The 18,697-nt window shown below is 39.8% G+C and overlaps 1 protein-coding gene across 1 annotated transcript in view; it reads left to right on the top strand.

The window, feature by feature from the left end:
- The window catches only part of syne3 (spectrin repeat containing, nuclear envelope family member 3), a 37,963-nt gene extending 31,267 nt beyond the window's left edge, over window positions 1-6,696 (top strand). Inside the window, exons 16-18 of the mRNA XM_029493815.1 lie at window positions 2,492-2,677; window positions 3,235-3,285; window positions 5,831-6,696. Of these exons, the coding sequence (XP_029349675.1) occupies window positions 2,492-2,677; window positions 3,235-3,285; window positions 5,831-6,013 (420 nt within the window). The 3' untranslated portion in view covers window positions 6,014-6,696. The remainder of the gene's footprint in view (window positions 1-2,491; window positions 2,678-3,234; window positions 3,286-5,830) is intronic.
- Window positions 6,697-18,697: the final 12,001 nt, after the last annotated feature.

Raw genomic sequence — 18,697 nt, 5'->3', positions numbered from 1 at the left:
TAGCAGATTACAGATAAAGACCTGGAGAAACCAAATCCTGCAATGCTGGATTTTGGGAGGGAAGGTGGGCAGCAACTGCTTTGTTTTGACCGCACAAATTCCAGTACATTTCTATTTGGACTGAGCACTTTGTATGCTTTCACCGTATTAATATAGAACTATAGAACTAGAACTACCAAATACCAAAAATACCAATACCAAAGTATTTTTTAATTTTTTAAATGTATATCAACAGAAAAATATAAATCCTTTGAATTCCCTGATGTTTACTATTTAGTTGCTGGATATAACTTGCATTTGGTTTGTCTTAGGTGGTGCTCAGCATTATGGGGATTAGTGTTGTTAGTCTTAGTTCTGACATAAAGCAGTATTAATCACATCCTCTGTCCCCTTTTCATTCAGTACTGTTCCTCCACATTATGGTTGGTTGGTTGGTTGGTTGGTAGGTAGGTAAATATTGTGGGAGTGATACAAAGTATTTTTACATTTTTTTAAATGTATATCAACAGAAAAACATCAATCCTTTGAATTCCCTGATGTTTGCGTTTTAGTTGCTGGATATAACTTGCATTTGGTTTGTCTTAGGTGGTGCTCAGCATTATGGGGATTAGTGTTGTTAGTCTTAGTTCTGACATAAAGCAGTATTAATCACATCCTCCGTCCCCTTTTCATTCAGCTCTGTTCCTCCACATTATGGTTGGTTGGTTGGTAGGTAGGTAGGTAGGTAGGAGATGTCATTACTCAAGTTTCCATTCATGTCTCAGGCTTAATCATTCAGTCCTTAGGTTGTGAGATGTGGTTCATCATTGTTTCTAGGTTTTTTGTGTTGTTTGAAGCGTCGGCAAACTGTGTGTTTTCAAGTGGCAGGTGTGGATTAGCTGCTCAAGCAGGTAGATAGTGAGTTTGCATCAATGGGTCTCAGTGGGTAGGAACAGGAATTTGTTGGCATCTAGAGAGATAAAACTGTTGTGTGGAAAGTACAATTTTAGTGATAAATCTCTTTTGCTGCTTTTCAGCAACATCCCTTTTTAATAAGGTGGTGACACTACCATCAAATTGAAATATCTAATGATAACCACATGGTCACCCTGGAATGCAAAGGTCAAACCAAATGGAGGTCTGGTCTATGGATAATTTTTTGCTTTACATTACCAGCTGTGTCTTCAATGACATTTCCGTAGCGAAGCATTGGTGCTTTTGTCTACCAACCGTAAAAACATAGAACTTTTTTGGTTTTTTCAAAAAAATGTCAGGTTTTAAGGGCCTTTTTAACAGCTGTACTGGTAGCTGGTCAACTGAACTGAAATGCATTATCACTTAGATCAGGCTCTCTGGTGGCCCATATTATTTTACTTGCTGATGCACAATGAATCTTGAGATAGGTTTTGAACAGAAAAACAGATATTTTTAGGAGCCTTTGAAATGTGAAAGTCTAGCTGTGCTACTGTGATGCAGTCTCTGAAGGATGCAGTTTGAATGAGGACACAGTCTGTAGGTAAAAAAAAAAACAAAAAAACAATAGTACCAAACAGTGTTGCCAAGCTGTTCATTTGTGTATCAACATGCTGTAAATCTACTCGTTTCAATGTTATATGTATACAGTTGCTGCAATGTTGACACCAGCCTCTAAATTGCCTTACATTCTGCCTAAAATACAGTATGAAAAATTAGAAAGTATGTGAGTTCTTTATCATTTATTAATAGACTTCATTACAAGTTCACACTGCATAAAATTTGAGCTTTTCTTGGAATCAGCTCCTCATCACAGCACTGAAACAGCTGTTTTCATACTGTTTCATTACTGTGTTGGAGCAGAGAAAAATAATTGAGTTGCAGGAAATAGTTTAATATTAGCATTTGTAAATGATCAATTATTTGATCAATTATGTTACACTGTAAATTTCTACCAGTGAAAACATTGCATTTTCAGTATGAAAGCTGCAGTATACAGGAGTGGCACAAGCATGCAAAGTGTTATTCATGCTCCCTCTTCATTTATGAAGGAGGTTGATTTTGGTTATATTTTTTTACAACTGGGTATGGAATTAGACCAGCATAAAAAATTCCTCCAATCAAACTACCTTGAGGATTGGGGCTTCTGTTGATTAAAGAGGGGATGTTTCCTGTTTATCAGCTGGCTCCATAGGCTGAATTTGTAAATGAACATTGACTCTGGGTCTGGAAATTGATTCCGTGCAGATTCTCACTTGATTTATTAGCGCAGTTAACATTTTTCTCATGAGTTTATCATCTCACCCTCTACTGTTTGCTCTTCTCTAATGCAACATGATGTCTATTTTTTCATGATGTTCTCTTGTCTAAACTAAGGTTTCGTCTGACAAAACAGAATGAAGGATGTGGCATCAAGCTAAAAACAGCTGTGAAACTGACCTTTAGTAGTTAAAAGCCTTAGGTCTGTTCCATTTGGTGTAGGCAAACATCAGGTAGTACCTCTATTTTGGCTGAAGCCCTATGTGCTGTCTGGGAACAGGATCTGCGGGCAGGAGTAACCTTGGGTCAGGAGCAGTTCCAGCTGTTGCTCCAGGAGAGTCAGTGTGGTGGAGCTGGTTCTGGGTCAACAGAGGATGTGGACCTGGAGGAGCTTCGCTACCGCTGGATGCTCTACAAGTCTAAACTGCGGGATGTGGGAGAGGTCAGGACCAGGACAAGAACTAAGGTGAGAGGATAATTGATGGCAGTTGTGATCATCAATCACGAAACTGCCTGCTCTTCAGTGTAGAAATCTCTTTCAGGTTTGCAGGTTAAAGTTCAATATGTACTCAAGTCCATGCCAAATTAAAATTTTTGATGTTGTGATAGATTTGTAGATCCAATTCTAAGTTAACTGGTTCTTTCAGACTTCATGAAGCATCAGTCACTGACAGTCAAAATACAGAATAGCCTGGGCATCTTCTGAACCAATTCTTAACAATGGACAGCTTTCTGTGACCTTGGACACACTGCTGTATAAGTGCAACATCTGAAGCACATGTGTGTTTGCTTTTCGATTTTGTACTCTTGAAATATTTTTTTCTGAAAGATAGAGGCCTTCACAAGTCCCCTTTAGCTGTACTGTTGTTTTTTCACCACAAGGCTGCAGTATAGTACTAATTGAGCATTGCTTGTACAGCAAAAGTCAGTGTGGTTTGAATTTAGACCAGTTATACAGTGAACAGGGTTGGTGTATGTTCAAGTCAATGTTGTGAACTGCCTGAAATATTTTTGTCTTTTCAGAGAGCCCAATCCAAAGCAGAAGAACTAACAGTAGCAGCAAAGATACAAAAGGTAACAACAAATTATAAAACACTCATCCCTGTTCCCTTTTGCACAGACCTCACTATCACACCAGATACAACAATAGTTTAGACCTTTTAAATAGAGCTGCTGTTATACTGTTGTTAAGCTATGCTTCCTTTGCTACTAAATTTCGGCTGAACAACTGATGTTATAATATGAGAGTCACCCCTCCCCTCCCCCGAAACAGCCATCCAATCATTTGAGTCACTACAAGGGACAATTTGTCATTTAAAGCTCATCATTTCACTTGCATTATGACAAAAGCCTTGCATTAGAGGATCCAAGTGTTTCCAATGAATTAGAAAACAAATAGAATGTAAGGTGGTCCCAAACCTGTATTAGCTACATTTCGCAGTGATACTTCCCCAAAACTAGACTGTCCCACTTCAGATGCTCCTTCACATGTGTCCTTCCTTTCCTGGCCAACAAAGGCCCCATCATGTTGAGCCTCTGTGGACCAGCCTACCCCAATTTCATTGGGTGTCTGTAATGAAACTAATATAGCAGCAAACAACAGAGATCCTGAGGATTACACTTTTAAGTGAAACCATCAGATTTCAGCATTTCAGCAGCAAAAGGTAGGAAGAAATAATCTGCTGGTTACCAGATGATCTAGCACAGTGCAAGGACCATCACAGTGTGGCATCCCAATAGAGTGCTCAGTAATTGTCCTTACTCATGTAAGGTGAGGTAGTGAGTGGTTTATTCAAATAAACATATGCATACCTATGGCCTATACCTATGTCATGTGATTAGCTAGTTTCACTTCCTCTTCCATCAGTCATTAACCTCTATTTACACAGTCCAAAATACTCTTACTCTCTCTCGTGGCTATCCAAAAAAAACAAGGATTTGCTGTTGATGATCTGGGTCTAAGATGTGTTTAGCTACCAAACATTGTGGCAACAGCTCATCCTGATCATGTCCGTTGGATCAAATTGCTTGATCAAATTATGTAAAATCTAAGATGTGGAGGCTGTACCCACCGAGGTCCTGTCACCACAGTTGGAGCCAGGGCATCGCGTTTCACACACACATTCATTTGGATTCAAATATTAATGGGGGCAGCACAGTGCAATAGTGGTTAGCGCTATTACCTCACGACAATAAGGTCACGGGTTCTATTCCCTTTCTGTGTGGAGTTTGCATGTTCTCCCTGTGCTTACATGGGTTTCCGCCCACCATCCAAAGACATGCAGGTTTAGGTTGATTGGTGACTCTAAATTGACTGGAGGTCTGAGTGTGAGTAGTTGTTGGTCTCTCCCTGTCTCTGTATGTTGGCCGTACGATGGTCTGGCATCCTGTCCAGGGTGTACCCCGCCCTTACCTAATGTGAGCTGGCATTGGCTCCAGCAACCCCTGCGGCCCAGAAACAGATTAAGTTGTAGAAGATGAACGAATGGGATAGATTTTGGTCAAAAGTAATTGGGACCTCACAGCAAACATTGCTGGCCTCAACTCACAAATTCATGTGCAATTGTACATAATGGAACATATAAAACGACAGAATGATGACATCGTCATATCTATAAAAGGATCAATGTTTTACAGAAATACAACATTTCTGCTCACCCCTTAAAGCTTTGCTCTGATGTTTTTATTTACATCAGATCACTTCCTGTGTTTGACAGGTGAGAGATCAATTTAGGTGGGAAACGTGTTTGACAGATTGACAAGTGAGAGATTTGGAGTGGCATATAGGCGAGTTGGCTCTGCTACACCATGTTTCTGGCTGTGTGGGTGGTTCTTCCAAGATGCAGAGACAAGAAATTCTTGTTTGCAGTTTCACATAAAAGATGTGGAAGCAGAAACAAAATAATTAGAACATTTAAAAGCAAATGGAGATAGTTATTTGGCGGTGATACACAAGATTGAGTCATTGTTTTACTGTGATTGTTGCACATAAAGGCTAAAAATATATGTATTATATGTTCACTTCTTCAATTAAGCAAGTCTTTTCCTAAAGGCGCTTCATGCACAACAGCAGAGCTCCTATTGAGGAGCATTGGAATTTGAAGTTGGTTCACTTTGTTTGGTTTTGATTCAAGGAATGAACCTGTCCAAGGTGACCTAAGAGGTCTGATCATGGTTAGTATAGCAGCAGACTGGTGCAATACCAATCACTCTGCTTCTCTGGTTTCACAGCTTTAGTTAGTGAACACATTAAAATCCAACCTGCCCTTTGAGTTACTTGACTTTAAACATGAAAAATCGGCCAGAAATCAAACATTGTTCCTGGCACAAATGAGTACCACAACATGTTACCACAGGTGTGGCCACCAGTTGTTCTGCTCCCTAACTTGAAATGTTTCCTGTGTTTCTCCTGTAGGAAAATTGGTGGTAACAGTATGTCCTCTTTTGTAATTTTCACAAGTTTGAAAAGACGTAGGCAGTTACATACTGAAAGAAGAGGCATGAAAATTTAAGCAGCTAGAGACATATTTTAATATCAAAGGCACTCTCCATCACTTTGGTGCTTTGAGTCCAAACCCCATCAGTATTTTTTAGACTGTTTTATATGTTGTACTTGCAGAAGCCTGGGCTAATGCAGCGAGTTTGCCGGCTGGCTCTTCCTCTGTGGCTTCTCCTCCTCGCTCTGCTGCTCCTGGCATTCCTGCTGCCACTCATGGACGAAGGAAACAGCTGCTCCCTCTCCAACAACTTTGCCAGATCATTCAACATCATGCTCCGCTATGACGGACCTCCACCCACATAGATCTCCTCTGACATTACAGTAACCTCTGGTCTCCTATGAATGACCATAGCTTATGTATGACATGTTAGCTGTATTGCTTGAAATCTGACACTCCTATGCCCCTTAACAGTCATGCATGACTGTAGCACACCAAGAACAAGACATGAACCTTGAGTTGATTCGAAAGGCTTATCCCTGTGTCTCTGCAACATATTTCAAAACCAGTCTGACTAAAACGACTCTAGAACTATAACTCATCTCACTGTGTATTAGGTTTACACTCATCAATCAGTGGCATGTTTCCTCCTTTGATATCATCTCTAAAAAGATGGAAATTAAAGCCTAGAGTAGCATGCACGTCTGCAAACATCAAATCTAATTATGTATGCATTATATATTTGAGACTACCCACCACAAAGGAGTAATACTGCAAGTGGACTTCAAATCCTATGTTCATTTTAAGACTACAACATTAGACTGTAGAAGATTTAACATACTTGTAAACCAAAGCCATCTTCGGTGCCATGACTTCCTGTCCATTTTAAATGTAATTAGCTTGAAAATCTAGGAAGTAAAACTTCTAAATGATCTGTAGACAGCAATTCCCATAATCACCTGCAGCCAGAAGTAATTTCTACAGAAGCCCATCATTATTGCCATAACCCCCCCCCCCCAAACAAAAAAAAAACAAAAAAAAAAAAAAACAGGTGACTTTCCTCATTTAACCAAAATGTATTTTGTTTTGACAGGAGCGTTTTCACATTTTATGAAATAACCTTCTATAAGTACTACTTACTGTCAACATATGTATGGACCGCGTACCGTACATGTTCAGTCTTTTTTTAATTAGTATTTGCAGGTCAAAGCATAACTTTTGTTCTTAGCATGATCAAATAAGCCAGGAAAGTTACTGTGTTCACACTAAGAGCAACATGCAATGCTACTCCTCCTGCTCTGAATGTTAGAGAGTTTGTGGTTAGAGTTGCCTTTATTTTTAATCATCATCATGCCAACAGATGTTAGTAAACTGCTAACTGGTTGTTAAGTGACTCCTTCCTGGCTACTAACCAGTTTATAGCTGACAGAGAGTAGCCAAGTAGCAATATAATAGCAGTCAGTTAGCAATCACATTACAGTATATTAGCAGGCAGTTGTTGCCATGCAGTTAGCAGTGGATTAGCGATGAATGTGGGCTAAAACCAGGTCCTGACACCCATGAAGATTCATCAGGGTTTTCATGCTGCAGTGGACTGAAGTGCACTGAAGCTAAGTGTTATAAATTATCTTCTTGCTTTTTGAATAGAAATGACACACTCCGTTACCATTGTGGATGCAGGCTTTAGGAAGAAAGCATACTGCAAATAAATTTAAATGATCAGAGAAGCTTCTCCAACAGCTGTTTATTTTTTCCTAAATGACAGAAGTCAAACCTTTACAGAACAAAGTTGAATAAGCCCCTATTGATGGAAATTTACATCTTAATTTATTAGTAGAGTCAGTCTTTTTATCAAAGAGATGAACATGCAAATGATCATGCTGTTCACAGTGTGAACAAATAGGTCAGCTGACAAGAGTGTGTGCATTTGTGTGTGTCATGCCTCTGAATTGGCATTAATTGTTGCTATTTGCTGAATGTACTTTGAACCAAAAATCCTTAGTTAGATTGTGTGACCTAGACACTGTCAGCAGTGATGTTACGACTGATATGCTGAAGCAGGAATGACGAGGAATCGGTTGACTCATGAAGGTGAAATCAGTTATTCCTTGTTCTTTCTTACTAACTGTACAATCATCTCTTTGCACAGAGAGTTCTGTTTTGGCTTAAGCACCTTAATTGTTCCTTTTCATGCTAACAGTTTCTTGGACCGAAGTCTTCACTTGATGCCAGTGCCTAAGCTAGAAACCTTGGCAATTTTGTTTTTAAACCCAAAATAACTTGCTCTCTATAGCCCACATTCTCACTCTCTCTTCCAACCACGCACAGCCCTAAAAATACACTCTAATGCCTCCACACAGTTTTTCACACCCAGTTTCCCTTTTTTGGCCTTATTTTTGTATATTATTGATTTTTTTTTTTTTTTTTTTTTTTCATGTTGCTGTGGCAACAGTGACCTCATGAGTGAACTCATTTTACACATCAAGTCCATTCTTACTCAACAAGAGGGTTTTGATTTGTTGAGACTTCACAAGTATGAAACTGAAAGAGCTCAGGTAATTTTAGAAGAAAAATCCCTTTGCCAAAACAGTTAAGAAATTATAGTAAAATATTAAGACTGCACTGTTGAGCTGACCAAACGATAATCTGATTCACCTTCCACTGGCTTCATCTGAACCCTCTGGCCCAAACTGTGGTTAAGTTTTTACGCCAACATAGCTTTACATATACACATATCTTCATCTGGTAAAGGGCTTCCTTTACATCTGTTACTGTATTCATAAAACAAGCAGTGAGATTGCATACCTATTCCCAGTGGTCCCCAGTCATCAGTCCACGGACCGGTACGGGTCATTCAGCATAATGAGTTGTATCTTTATACACTTTGTTTTTATGTGGTTATATTTTGGTCTGTGAAACTATTGCTTTATTTGAAACCGGTCTGTGGCAAAAAAAAGGTTGGGGGCTGCTGCCTTAAACTTTTACAGCTGCGGTCTCACTGAAAGCTGATGATGAAGAGGGGGATCGTGACGACAATGACAATGGTGACATCAGCACCAGAAATCAGGCAGAGGTTTCCATTTTGGCAAAACATATGTTAACACAGTTTAATCTGTAAATATCTTGCATTCATCAACTTTAAAGGTTCCATATTATAAAAACGACTGTTTTATTGAAACCATTGACTTCCATACAGTTGTAATGCTTGTGGTTTTAAGAACCAAAAACCATCTTAATGTGCTTTTACATGTCTTCACTCAGGCTCCTTTTGGGAGCTGTAGCCAATTAGAAGGGAGACTCTGAACTTCTCTTCTGACTGACTGTTTTCTGATAAACCAAATCCTCTTGCACAGGATGGTAGGTCCAAGTGGGGTGGGCTTGATGGTGCCACTGGGGACAATGACTGCTTTGTTCTGACATCAAACTATCCTGGCAGCTTGTTTTAAGGCACGGTTTCTTAAGACAGCCTTTGAGCATTTCTCTGTGGATGTATACCTTCAATACGTTCACAGAATTAACATAGAACCTGGATCTGATTTATTATCAGAGACCACATCAAGGTCTATCAAAATGGAGCCTTTAAAGAAACATGCGCATACATCTACCAGGCATTACTGAACTGGATCAGTTATTGTGGCCTTAAGTCTTCATATAAATCAGCTGCGCTTGGTCCCATAAGCACAGTTATACAACCCAGTTAATTACAATATGCACTCCTGTCATGTGTGTTGATATTGCAAACTCTGTAATGAGGCTACATAGTTTTGCTGCTTATTGCATTGCTCAGTTCTGTCTTCTATTATGCATGTGTCCCTTTAGAGAAGCCTATGCAACATACGCCTGGTCAGAGCCTCCATGTTACTATCCATTGATACTTTATGCAATGTGTAAAACAACTTGAATCCTCTGTGCACAGCTGGTCCTGTAAAAAATGCACGTAATGAATGAGGCCATTCATTATGCGACAATATCCAACACCAGTATGATGTATCAATCATGAAAAATGCAGATGAAGATTGACAAGTTAACTTTTTTTTATTAAGTGATTATCTACAACAGAGTAAAATTGCTTCCTATTGCTCAACAGCTAGTATTTAACCATTGTTTCTTTTTTCTTTTTTGTTTTGTTGAAATAAAAATACAATGTGAATCTTTACAGGATTCATATCAAACACTCTGTAGTCTGTTTGTGTGTTTTGTTTCAAGATTTAGCGATATCATCATCTGACTACTGGAGGTGGAGCTTCTGTTCTCCATACCCGCCATACAAAACCAAAGAATAGTATAAAACGCCCTTTTTCAGCAACAGTTTCCATCTGCTTCCAGTTTTAGTTTGAATCAAAATATCTAACGTATATTCACCTGTGCTGGCTATGGTGCTTTCCTTGTGTCAGCTTGATCGTGACCATTAGAGACTGAGCTTGGGACTGGTGCCAGTCCATGTGGTCTTGGTTACTGGTCTACAAACACATTATCAGACAGGCAATCTACCTACTTTTCTTCCTTCTGGTCAGAGGCAAAATCTTTAACCCTCTGCTAACAATCCAGAAACCAGTTCAGATTCCTCTGTAATATTTGGTGGCAGCAGCATCTATCACTTCCTCTTTTCTAAAAGCTATCCTCCATTCTGAACTGTTTTTCTAATTTATACATTCAGAATGGCACCATAAATATTATTCATGTATAAAAAGATTTTATGCTGAAAACAGTTTTAAAAAAAAAATCTGATTCTGTGAATCTCTGTGGATTGGAACTAAAGAAAATGAACACTCACATTTCCTCTTCATTTCATCATTAAACAAACTGTGACGGATTGAAGCTACATTAGGAGACAGCTGAAAAACAGCAGAGTTGATTTAATATTGAAAACATACCCGTTGCTATAACTGCCTTACAAACACCACATGAAATATCCAACTTACACCAACTAGTTCACATATTTAAGTGAAGGGTGTGTGTGTATAGACCAATTAAATGAATTGTGATATGTGCGCTGATATTCACGGCTGAAGCGGAAGCAGGCTGTAAGTCACCTGCTGGAGTCCTCACTAAATCATGAAATGTACTACATCAGTGTGACAAAGTTTCAGCTTCCTCTGTGTTCCTTCATGTTTCCTCACTGGTACAATCCTCTCCCTCCTGAGATGCTGTTATCTAATCTACAGAGTCCATGTTGGTGTCTGTTTGTATGAATGCTCTTGTTGAGGGGAAGGCTGTGTGTTTGCAGCCTCCCACGCTGCTCTCACCTTGGTCTCCCAGCCAGGCCTACCGAGCTGTGCTGCAATCTGGGGCTCAAACGCTGCCAAGTACAAAATGAGCAGAGAAAGCTCCTGTTCGAGACACCGCCAGTCTTCATCAGTCTTCACAGATAGATGGTCCGAGCTGTCTGTGCTTCACACCGTGGAGCCCACAGACATTGTCTGCCCCAGGACCACCTCAGTCTGCTAAATCAAATATAAACACAAGACAAGTCACTGATGCAAACCAACCAAACAAAACGAGAATCAGACTCGAGCTTTAAATCACTCCGATCTGAAGCTGTGTGAGTAAACATTGAAAGATCATGTTCCTTTATTCTCTCATCGAGACCTGCCTGAGACATAACGAAAGTGTTTAGTCACTCCTTGGACATATTAATACTCTCATTTCTTCAGACTCCCGCTAAGCAGTTCAAACCAATACTACAAATATTAGATCAAGTTCACTCTTCTCCTGGATATTAATGTTATTTGAGTAGGTTTTAATATGTGGAAGTTTGAAAATGGTTTATTTTATTTTATATTTTTCAGAGTAAATAAACACAGTTGTGAACCTGCCATCCAATAATAATATGAATGTTAAATAATTTTTAATCAGACTGCTCTTTCATCACTTTGAATTCCATTACTAGTCTAGATGCCATCAGAGAAAACTTTTTTTTTTTTTTGACTCTATCAATTCCATGAGTTGATAGAGGACTCCTATGTCAACTTTAGCTTTTTCTATTATCAAGGTGAAAAGCCTCTGAAAGAGGGGAGTAAGCCTGTGAGTCCCAAGTCCCCATAACAGCAGCTCCGATGAGAGTAACAGCTGACATGATGACCAGATGGGTCATTGACTCTCCTCCATGACCCCTCATGTTCTTCATCTCCCAACAGAAGTTCAAATGCCACCTGGACATGAGGAGTCTGAAAGAACCTCAAGGAAGACCGCTTTTGTAGAGCTCTGTTGGATAATATATCGCTACAGAGCTGATCCCTGAGTTGTCCATGTGGTTTACTGCTACAGAGACTGAACAAAAGCGGGCACCAGGAACAGCAGCTGTCGCTGTCAGGGCACCATTAAGCATTTGAATGAGGCATTCAGGGACAGCAGTGATTATCTGAGCAGAGGAGTGAGGTGCTGTGATGAAGCTTAGCACTCACATTGATTTATATTGACTGTAGCTGTGTGGAGTGACATTGATTCGTGAGAGAGCTTTCAAAAGCTTTGCTGCTGCAGACAGCAGAACAATGCTCAACAAATCTGTTACCGCCTTTAGGAAGGGAAACAAGAAGACTACTGTTGACTCAGTTTGAAAATCTATAGTGCAGGGAAAAGCCTTCTTCGTAAAGGAACTTAATTACTCAGACTTTTAGCACTAAGTCAACATTTAATGGATCCTTAAGGTCACTCTGAAACCCTTCAATCCCGGAACAAGTCATTAAGATTAAATGTCTCCAGAATAAGTACTACATCTCTACACAGGACACACAACATACCCGGTAAAGTAGATGTCAGTACGCCATGTAACATCAATTATAACCTGCGGCTCTTTCAGCCCCCTGCTGTGGCTCATTTTGAAAAATAAATAATAAACAATTAATGCCCAATTAATTTCTTTTATATTATTTAGTTAGTATATTTTATTATTATTATAGTTATTTTTTTGGAGATTCAGATGCTCTTGTGACTTTCAAATAAATTTTGCTTTAATAGCTAATAGCTAGAAGCAGAAATGAAGGCCTCCCCAAATCGGAAAAACTTGTGTTCGACACATTGAACGCCATAGACAACACTGTTGTGTCGTAACATGAAAAAGTACGCATTTAGAGTCCTGTCGGTCTTTGGATCCACATACCTGTGCGAGCATATTTTTTCCACAATGAACTTTATAAAACGGCTCATGGATGAGAGCCTGAAATCCTGCATGAAGCTAAAAGTGACATCTTACAACAGATATTGATACGCTGTCCAGTGAAGTCCCATTAACCAGGTGAGAGAAATTATTTAATGAGCTATTATTTTGAAAATACATGTTTCTATATCAGGCCCTTAACTGATGTACTGTATTTGTGTTTCATATTCAGGTTGGTGGTTGGCTTCTGCACGTGACCTGAGGAAAGAATTACGGCACATGACTTAAACTGGCATTTTTTGTTTGCCCCTATTAATATTATATTATGATTTTACAATGAATCAAACAGGCCTGCATTAGTTGAAAAAGGTATAATTGCCAGTGTCTTGTGTCATTTTCTGTTCATACTATTTCATAAAGGTAACACACTCATAAATCACCAGTCAAAAGAAACTATATGTAATAGCTTCAATTTAGTGGTCAAATAGGTTTTGTGGCTCTGAGTGGGTTTTAACTTGGTGGGAATGGGCCCAAATGGCTCTTTTAGTGCTAAAGGTTGCAGACCCCTGGCCCTAGCCTGTTGAGCTGAATAACACAGATACAATCCCCACCAAGAGCGTGGAAGAGACCAAATAAAGAGCTCAAAGAGTCAACAGCAGTGTGTCTTCTGCTCCCTGGTAGATACAGAAATCTGCTGTTGCACTTTATCATTCATTATCATTCTCAAAGCATCCGTCCAGATGACATCAGGCAATCAGGATATCATATTTTTCTTTCTTAATGATTACATTACATACACTCATCTGTCAGTGCCCTTTGTCCAAAGTGATATAAGTACTGCAGGAGGATATTGTGGTGTGCAAAAGTGTAAATCATCCATTTATTTATTTAGTGAAGAAGTGAAATGAAAGTCAGAGCTGGTCGAGCATGTTAGGGTGTTAGAGGCGGGTTCTTTCTGCAGGTTTTTGAACACAAAGAACGCCCTTGCTCTGATGGACTTCACAAGCTAGTTCAACTATCAGGGAACCACAGACCAGAGCAGTCTGAACTGAGATGGTCTGGTTTGCAGGGAAGGCGATGACAGACCACATTTATCAGAGGAACTCAGTGGCTGAGAAGAAGTATTAGGCTGAAAGACTGAGTTCAAGTTGATGGAACAGACCCAGGAGTCCCTAAAGGTGCATTAAAGACTGAGTTTGATTAGAGACCATGGGTAGTTAGTCAGGTCAATGAGCTGCAGAGTTACTGACTACATGGGGTGACATTGCAGTGGTCGAGGTGAGAGGTTACCAAGAGCTGGGAGGAGGAGAGAGTCATGGTTTTCTGCTGTTCTTTAATGCAAAGCAGCATGACAGCATGCTTAGAGAGACTCATCTGGTTGTTATCATACATGAAAACAAAGTTGAGGCAAGAGATTATTCTGCCGCTAAATCTTTACACAGAAATGAAAGAGGAAAAATACAAGTTTATTTTGTGGGTGATAACCAAGTGTCAAACCACATTGATGTCATCCATTGGTTTAAACTGTTGCTCTGAAAAGACCCCAGTTTGCAATTTGGCCATTTGACAAGAATCATTTTACATGGAGGTGGAAGAGGTACTGCCTTAACTCATCCCCTGCTTTGTGACATATTTTCCTCGAAATTGGAATATAATTCAAAAACGAAACATCCCGCTGTGTTGAAGAAGCCTCGAAACAAGAGACTGAGGCCACAAGCTCACAAGGAAAACATTTAATGAGCTGGGACATTTGGAGGGACAATTTCCCATACACTTCAACACAATCTGATTTCTGTTTACAAGAGTGGAGTTGCCCCGAATGGTCAGTAGATAGAATGCAGGTTTAAGGCTCTAAAGCTTTGGTTTCACTTTTCAAATCAGGATTTATATCCAGTCTATAGTCTTAGTCCCAAAACATCAATACGTTAATATTTCACACTATGTTAAGAAGGAACAACAAAAGAAGTTTAATTTATAAAGGCAAATGTTTTGGGGTTTGTTTCTGTTTTTGTTTTTTAATGATGATCCCTTTGTTCAGGTTATCATTATTTTATCATCATAATTATTATCATCGAACTCTAACTTATGTATTACAATAGTGATCTGTCAAATTACAAAATACTTAACAAACCAAATGCCTGAGCATGTTCTAAATGATGTTGATGTCACACATTTCGCTCTATGTTAGGATGAGTGCAGGCCACAGTCTGTGGACACAGGCCAAGCTGCAACTGATTTGACAGTGAAATGATTGTCCTGAACGATGAGGCCATTTACAGTATGCAAACCTAAACAGAAAGAAAAAACAGAAGAAAAGAGGAGTCTCAGAGGAAGGCCGGTTGTTTTTATGGGCTCTGATTCCAAAGTCAGATGTGGACTCTCACTGTGCGGCACAATACAGCACAGCTCAATCAACTTTGTATTTATGCGGTCAATTGTTGACTTGACCTTCATCCAACTCCATGTGTCCTCGGTGCATGGGGATGGATGAATATGATCACTGTAGAGTGTGCATCCGTGTTCACTGGCTGCTTTCAGCCTTCTGGACTCAGGCAGGCACACAACAGATGGGTAGGGAGGGCTCTGTGGCTGTAATAGGGAGGGGAGGGATTTGTGTTTGTGAAGTGTGGAGATCAGAATAAGGACGTATTTATGACTTGACCAGTGTGATTTTGTGCTTTGGCTGTTTGGTATGATTTCATTTGTCCTTACTGTGATTTTAATTTGAAAAATGTGGAGTGAAGAGTTTATTTTATTTTCTAAGATTTTCTTTCAGAAATACTGAGACCTCCCCAGCTTGTGTACTACATTTTTTAAATGGAATAAAGTTTGACACTAATCAACACTTAAAGTGAACAATTGTGAGCATGTATTTTGATATGTTGGAAATTTTAATAAAAGTGAAAAACTGAGAAAACTCTGATTGGCATTAGGCCCATCTAAAAGCCCCATGTTTACGATGGCCTGGATGTGGCAACAAAGTCACAAAATGACTGAACCAGTCACAACACTAATGTTAAGGTCACAATACTTACTCCCGATTGGCTGAGTGCCCTTCATCCACTAAATCTGTCCTGCTTTTTAACCAGGGGAGGGACTAACCTTATCTTTTCTGATGGACATGTCCTCTGAAGAATAACAGCATCAAAGAGGGCTGAGGGCCAAACAGCATCTCTGCTCTGCTTCACCACTCACAGAGGAAACAGATGAGGGTATGAACACAGCCTATGGATAGAGCCAATAGATGTCCTGAGTTTAAACCTTCTAAATCTCTGATGATATGTCTTGGGGCAGAGCGTGTCAAGCAGAATAAATGAAACAAATGAGCATCTTTAAACCCAGAGAGGAAGAATTGCAGTTATGGCTCATTTATGTTTTCTCTGTCAACTCTGTGACAGTCTGTAGTTCTGCAGTAAATGACACATTAACTTAGTCCTGGAAAATGTGCGAAGCTTGTTCAGACCAATGGTTTATTCTGTTATTTCAAGCCAGTTAACTCAGTTGTGGTTATGTAACCCAGATGATGGGCAGAGGTCCATCTCTTACTTTGTTCTGAACTTCCTGCTTCCTGGTGCTGCAGTCACTGGGCTTTTGTTAGATGATTCCAAAAAGGCTGTCAGGATTGTCAGAGAGTTGTTGCTTTAAAGTCGCATCTCCAAAACATTGGAGGTTCAACAGCACGTTGTTATGGAATGAAAAGTTAGTTTGATTGATGAAGAATGAATTCCCGTCTGTTCTTTCCATACAGACAGCAAGGGGGTCTTTTGCAGGTACATGCAAAGGGGTGGGTCATTGGATACTAAGCTCCAAAACGAAAAAAGAGTAGGAGGGGCAGGAGGGGGCAGGGCTGCAGGAGAACTGCGACAGAACTTTAATAATGCATGATCATCTGGTCAAAATTGTGTGATTCAAAGTATTCACAGGTAGTTTTACAGTTCTGTGAGTACTAAACACCTGCTTACATGACAGTTTTTGGTCCAGTGGTTGGTTGTGTATCCGATCCTGATGAGACCACCGACAGTCATTTGCATGTCACAGCTGGACCAGAGGGAGAATTCAAATCTGGTGAAGCCTGAACCTGAACATCACCTCGCAGGACTGAATCACTTTCAACCAAGAGGTAGTGAAATGGAGGGAAATTTAAAGAGCCACAGGGAAAACAGTAGGTGAGTGTCAAATGAATACAGACATATGGGAAATCAGGAAGCGTTGGAACACTCTTAGTTTGACCAATCAGAAAAGAGCATGTCATTGATGTCATACTTCCTATTTCCTATTTGAGCTCCCAGGAAAATTGACATGTCTCTGTGAGCAGCTTGGTGATTTTCATATACGTACACAAACACAGACACCTACAGCAATTATTTTGTGCTACCTCTACCAATCTCTAATAATAAGTGTCTTTTGACACATCCTCAAAATTGATCACATGTTCAAAAGTATTTCTTATTCATTCCCCGGTGAGTTCTTTCATAAATTGGATAGCATGGATCTTATTGTATCACTGTTGTGTAACATCTGATCCCAGTAGTGAGGTCGGCTGTAACTACTAAACTCCTTGTATTTGGTACATAATTTCTGATGAAGGTTTACAGCCATCTTCAAGCTGAAGTTTTTTGGGTTTTTTTTTCCCCAAATGGCGGAATCCTCATTGTATACATGTTAGCACATTGATTTTAGCCTTGAATTGGAGAGCCGCTGTATATTCTTCAGTAGTACTTCATGCACTTGGTAAGACTTTCAGAAAATGTGCCACAAGTATTCATTTTGAAAGTGGAAACCATGAGAATCCACATTCGAGCTTAAGGTTGAGAACATCTTATCTCCACCTCCCTGTTCATGGCTTCCTCTCATCTACAGCATTCCCTGAATTCCCGGTGAGCAATTACAAGGCCGACGCACTCAACAAATAGAAGCCACACACACAAACTTGGTCACAGCCGATATGAATGAGAGATCACACATGAGGCAGAATCACATAAAACCCACATCACTGACGCACACACCCGGTTTAGCACTGGGTGATACATGTGGTGTGGTTGCTGTGGGAGAGTAATTAGAAGAAATAGATTGTTGTGAATGTTGTGGAAGTATCTGCTGTGTGATTTGATTATTTGTAGAAGACAGCTGGGTGCACTGAGATATGCCAGATGGCTTTTAAACAGATTAGTCCAGATGATTTTATCCCAGCAAAATCAGGATCAACTTTAAGGTTGATACATTCGCTTTAAAAGATCCTGTTTATGTCTGGAGGAGGAGGAGGAGGAGGACTGGCTCTGTGGTTGCATAACGTTTGCCTCTACTTTGCATTGTGTGGGCTGAGGTGCACGGACTGTGTTTAAAAGACAGCAGCCGACAGGGAGAAAATAACCCAGGTTGCATGTGGGTCAGTATGCAAATGTCTTTTCTCAGAAAGTCTCGCTCTTATCTATGTTTATTTATAAAAATCCCACTGTGTGGCCTCTTACACTTGGATACTTGAAATAAAATGTGCATAATCTACTGTAGGAAATAAACTGGACGTAATATTTCTGATCTCTAAAAAAAAAAAGAAAAAAGAAAAAGAGTTGAGAGAAGAAGCTGTAGTGCTGAAGTGTAGCTAGCCTTGTTAGTATAGTTGGGTGGTATGCCTGCTTGCTGTGTGTGAGTCTCGGGTCCAATTCCTTAATGAGGAACCCCAGCCATACTGTTGTGCCAAACCCAAGCCCTGATAAATGGGAGGGTTGTGTCAGAAGAGGCAAAAAACTGTACCCAAATCAGTCATGCAAGTCGCAGGAAGCTGACTTCATTTTTAAATCAGCTTCCTTTGACTTGACATCATGGTATTTTTCCATTTTTGTGCACAGTGACAGCATCATGTTATATATTATGTTGTGTTGCATGTCCTGTCCGTTTATGTAAATAGGAATACCTTGATATTATTTTGTTTGCAATTAATCAAATAGATGAACTG

Source organism: Echeneis naucrates, chromosome 22 (assembly GCF_900963305.1).
Source record: "Echeneis naucrates chromosome 22, fEcheNa1.1, whole genome shotgun sequence".
NCBI lineage: Eukaryota > Metazoa > Chordata > Actinopteri > Carangiformes > Echeneidae > Echeneis > Echeneis naucrates.
This window is presented reverse-complemented; position numbering and strand designations above follow the sequence as displayed.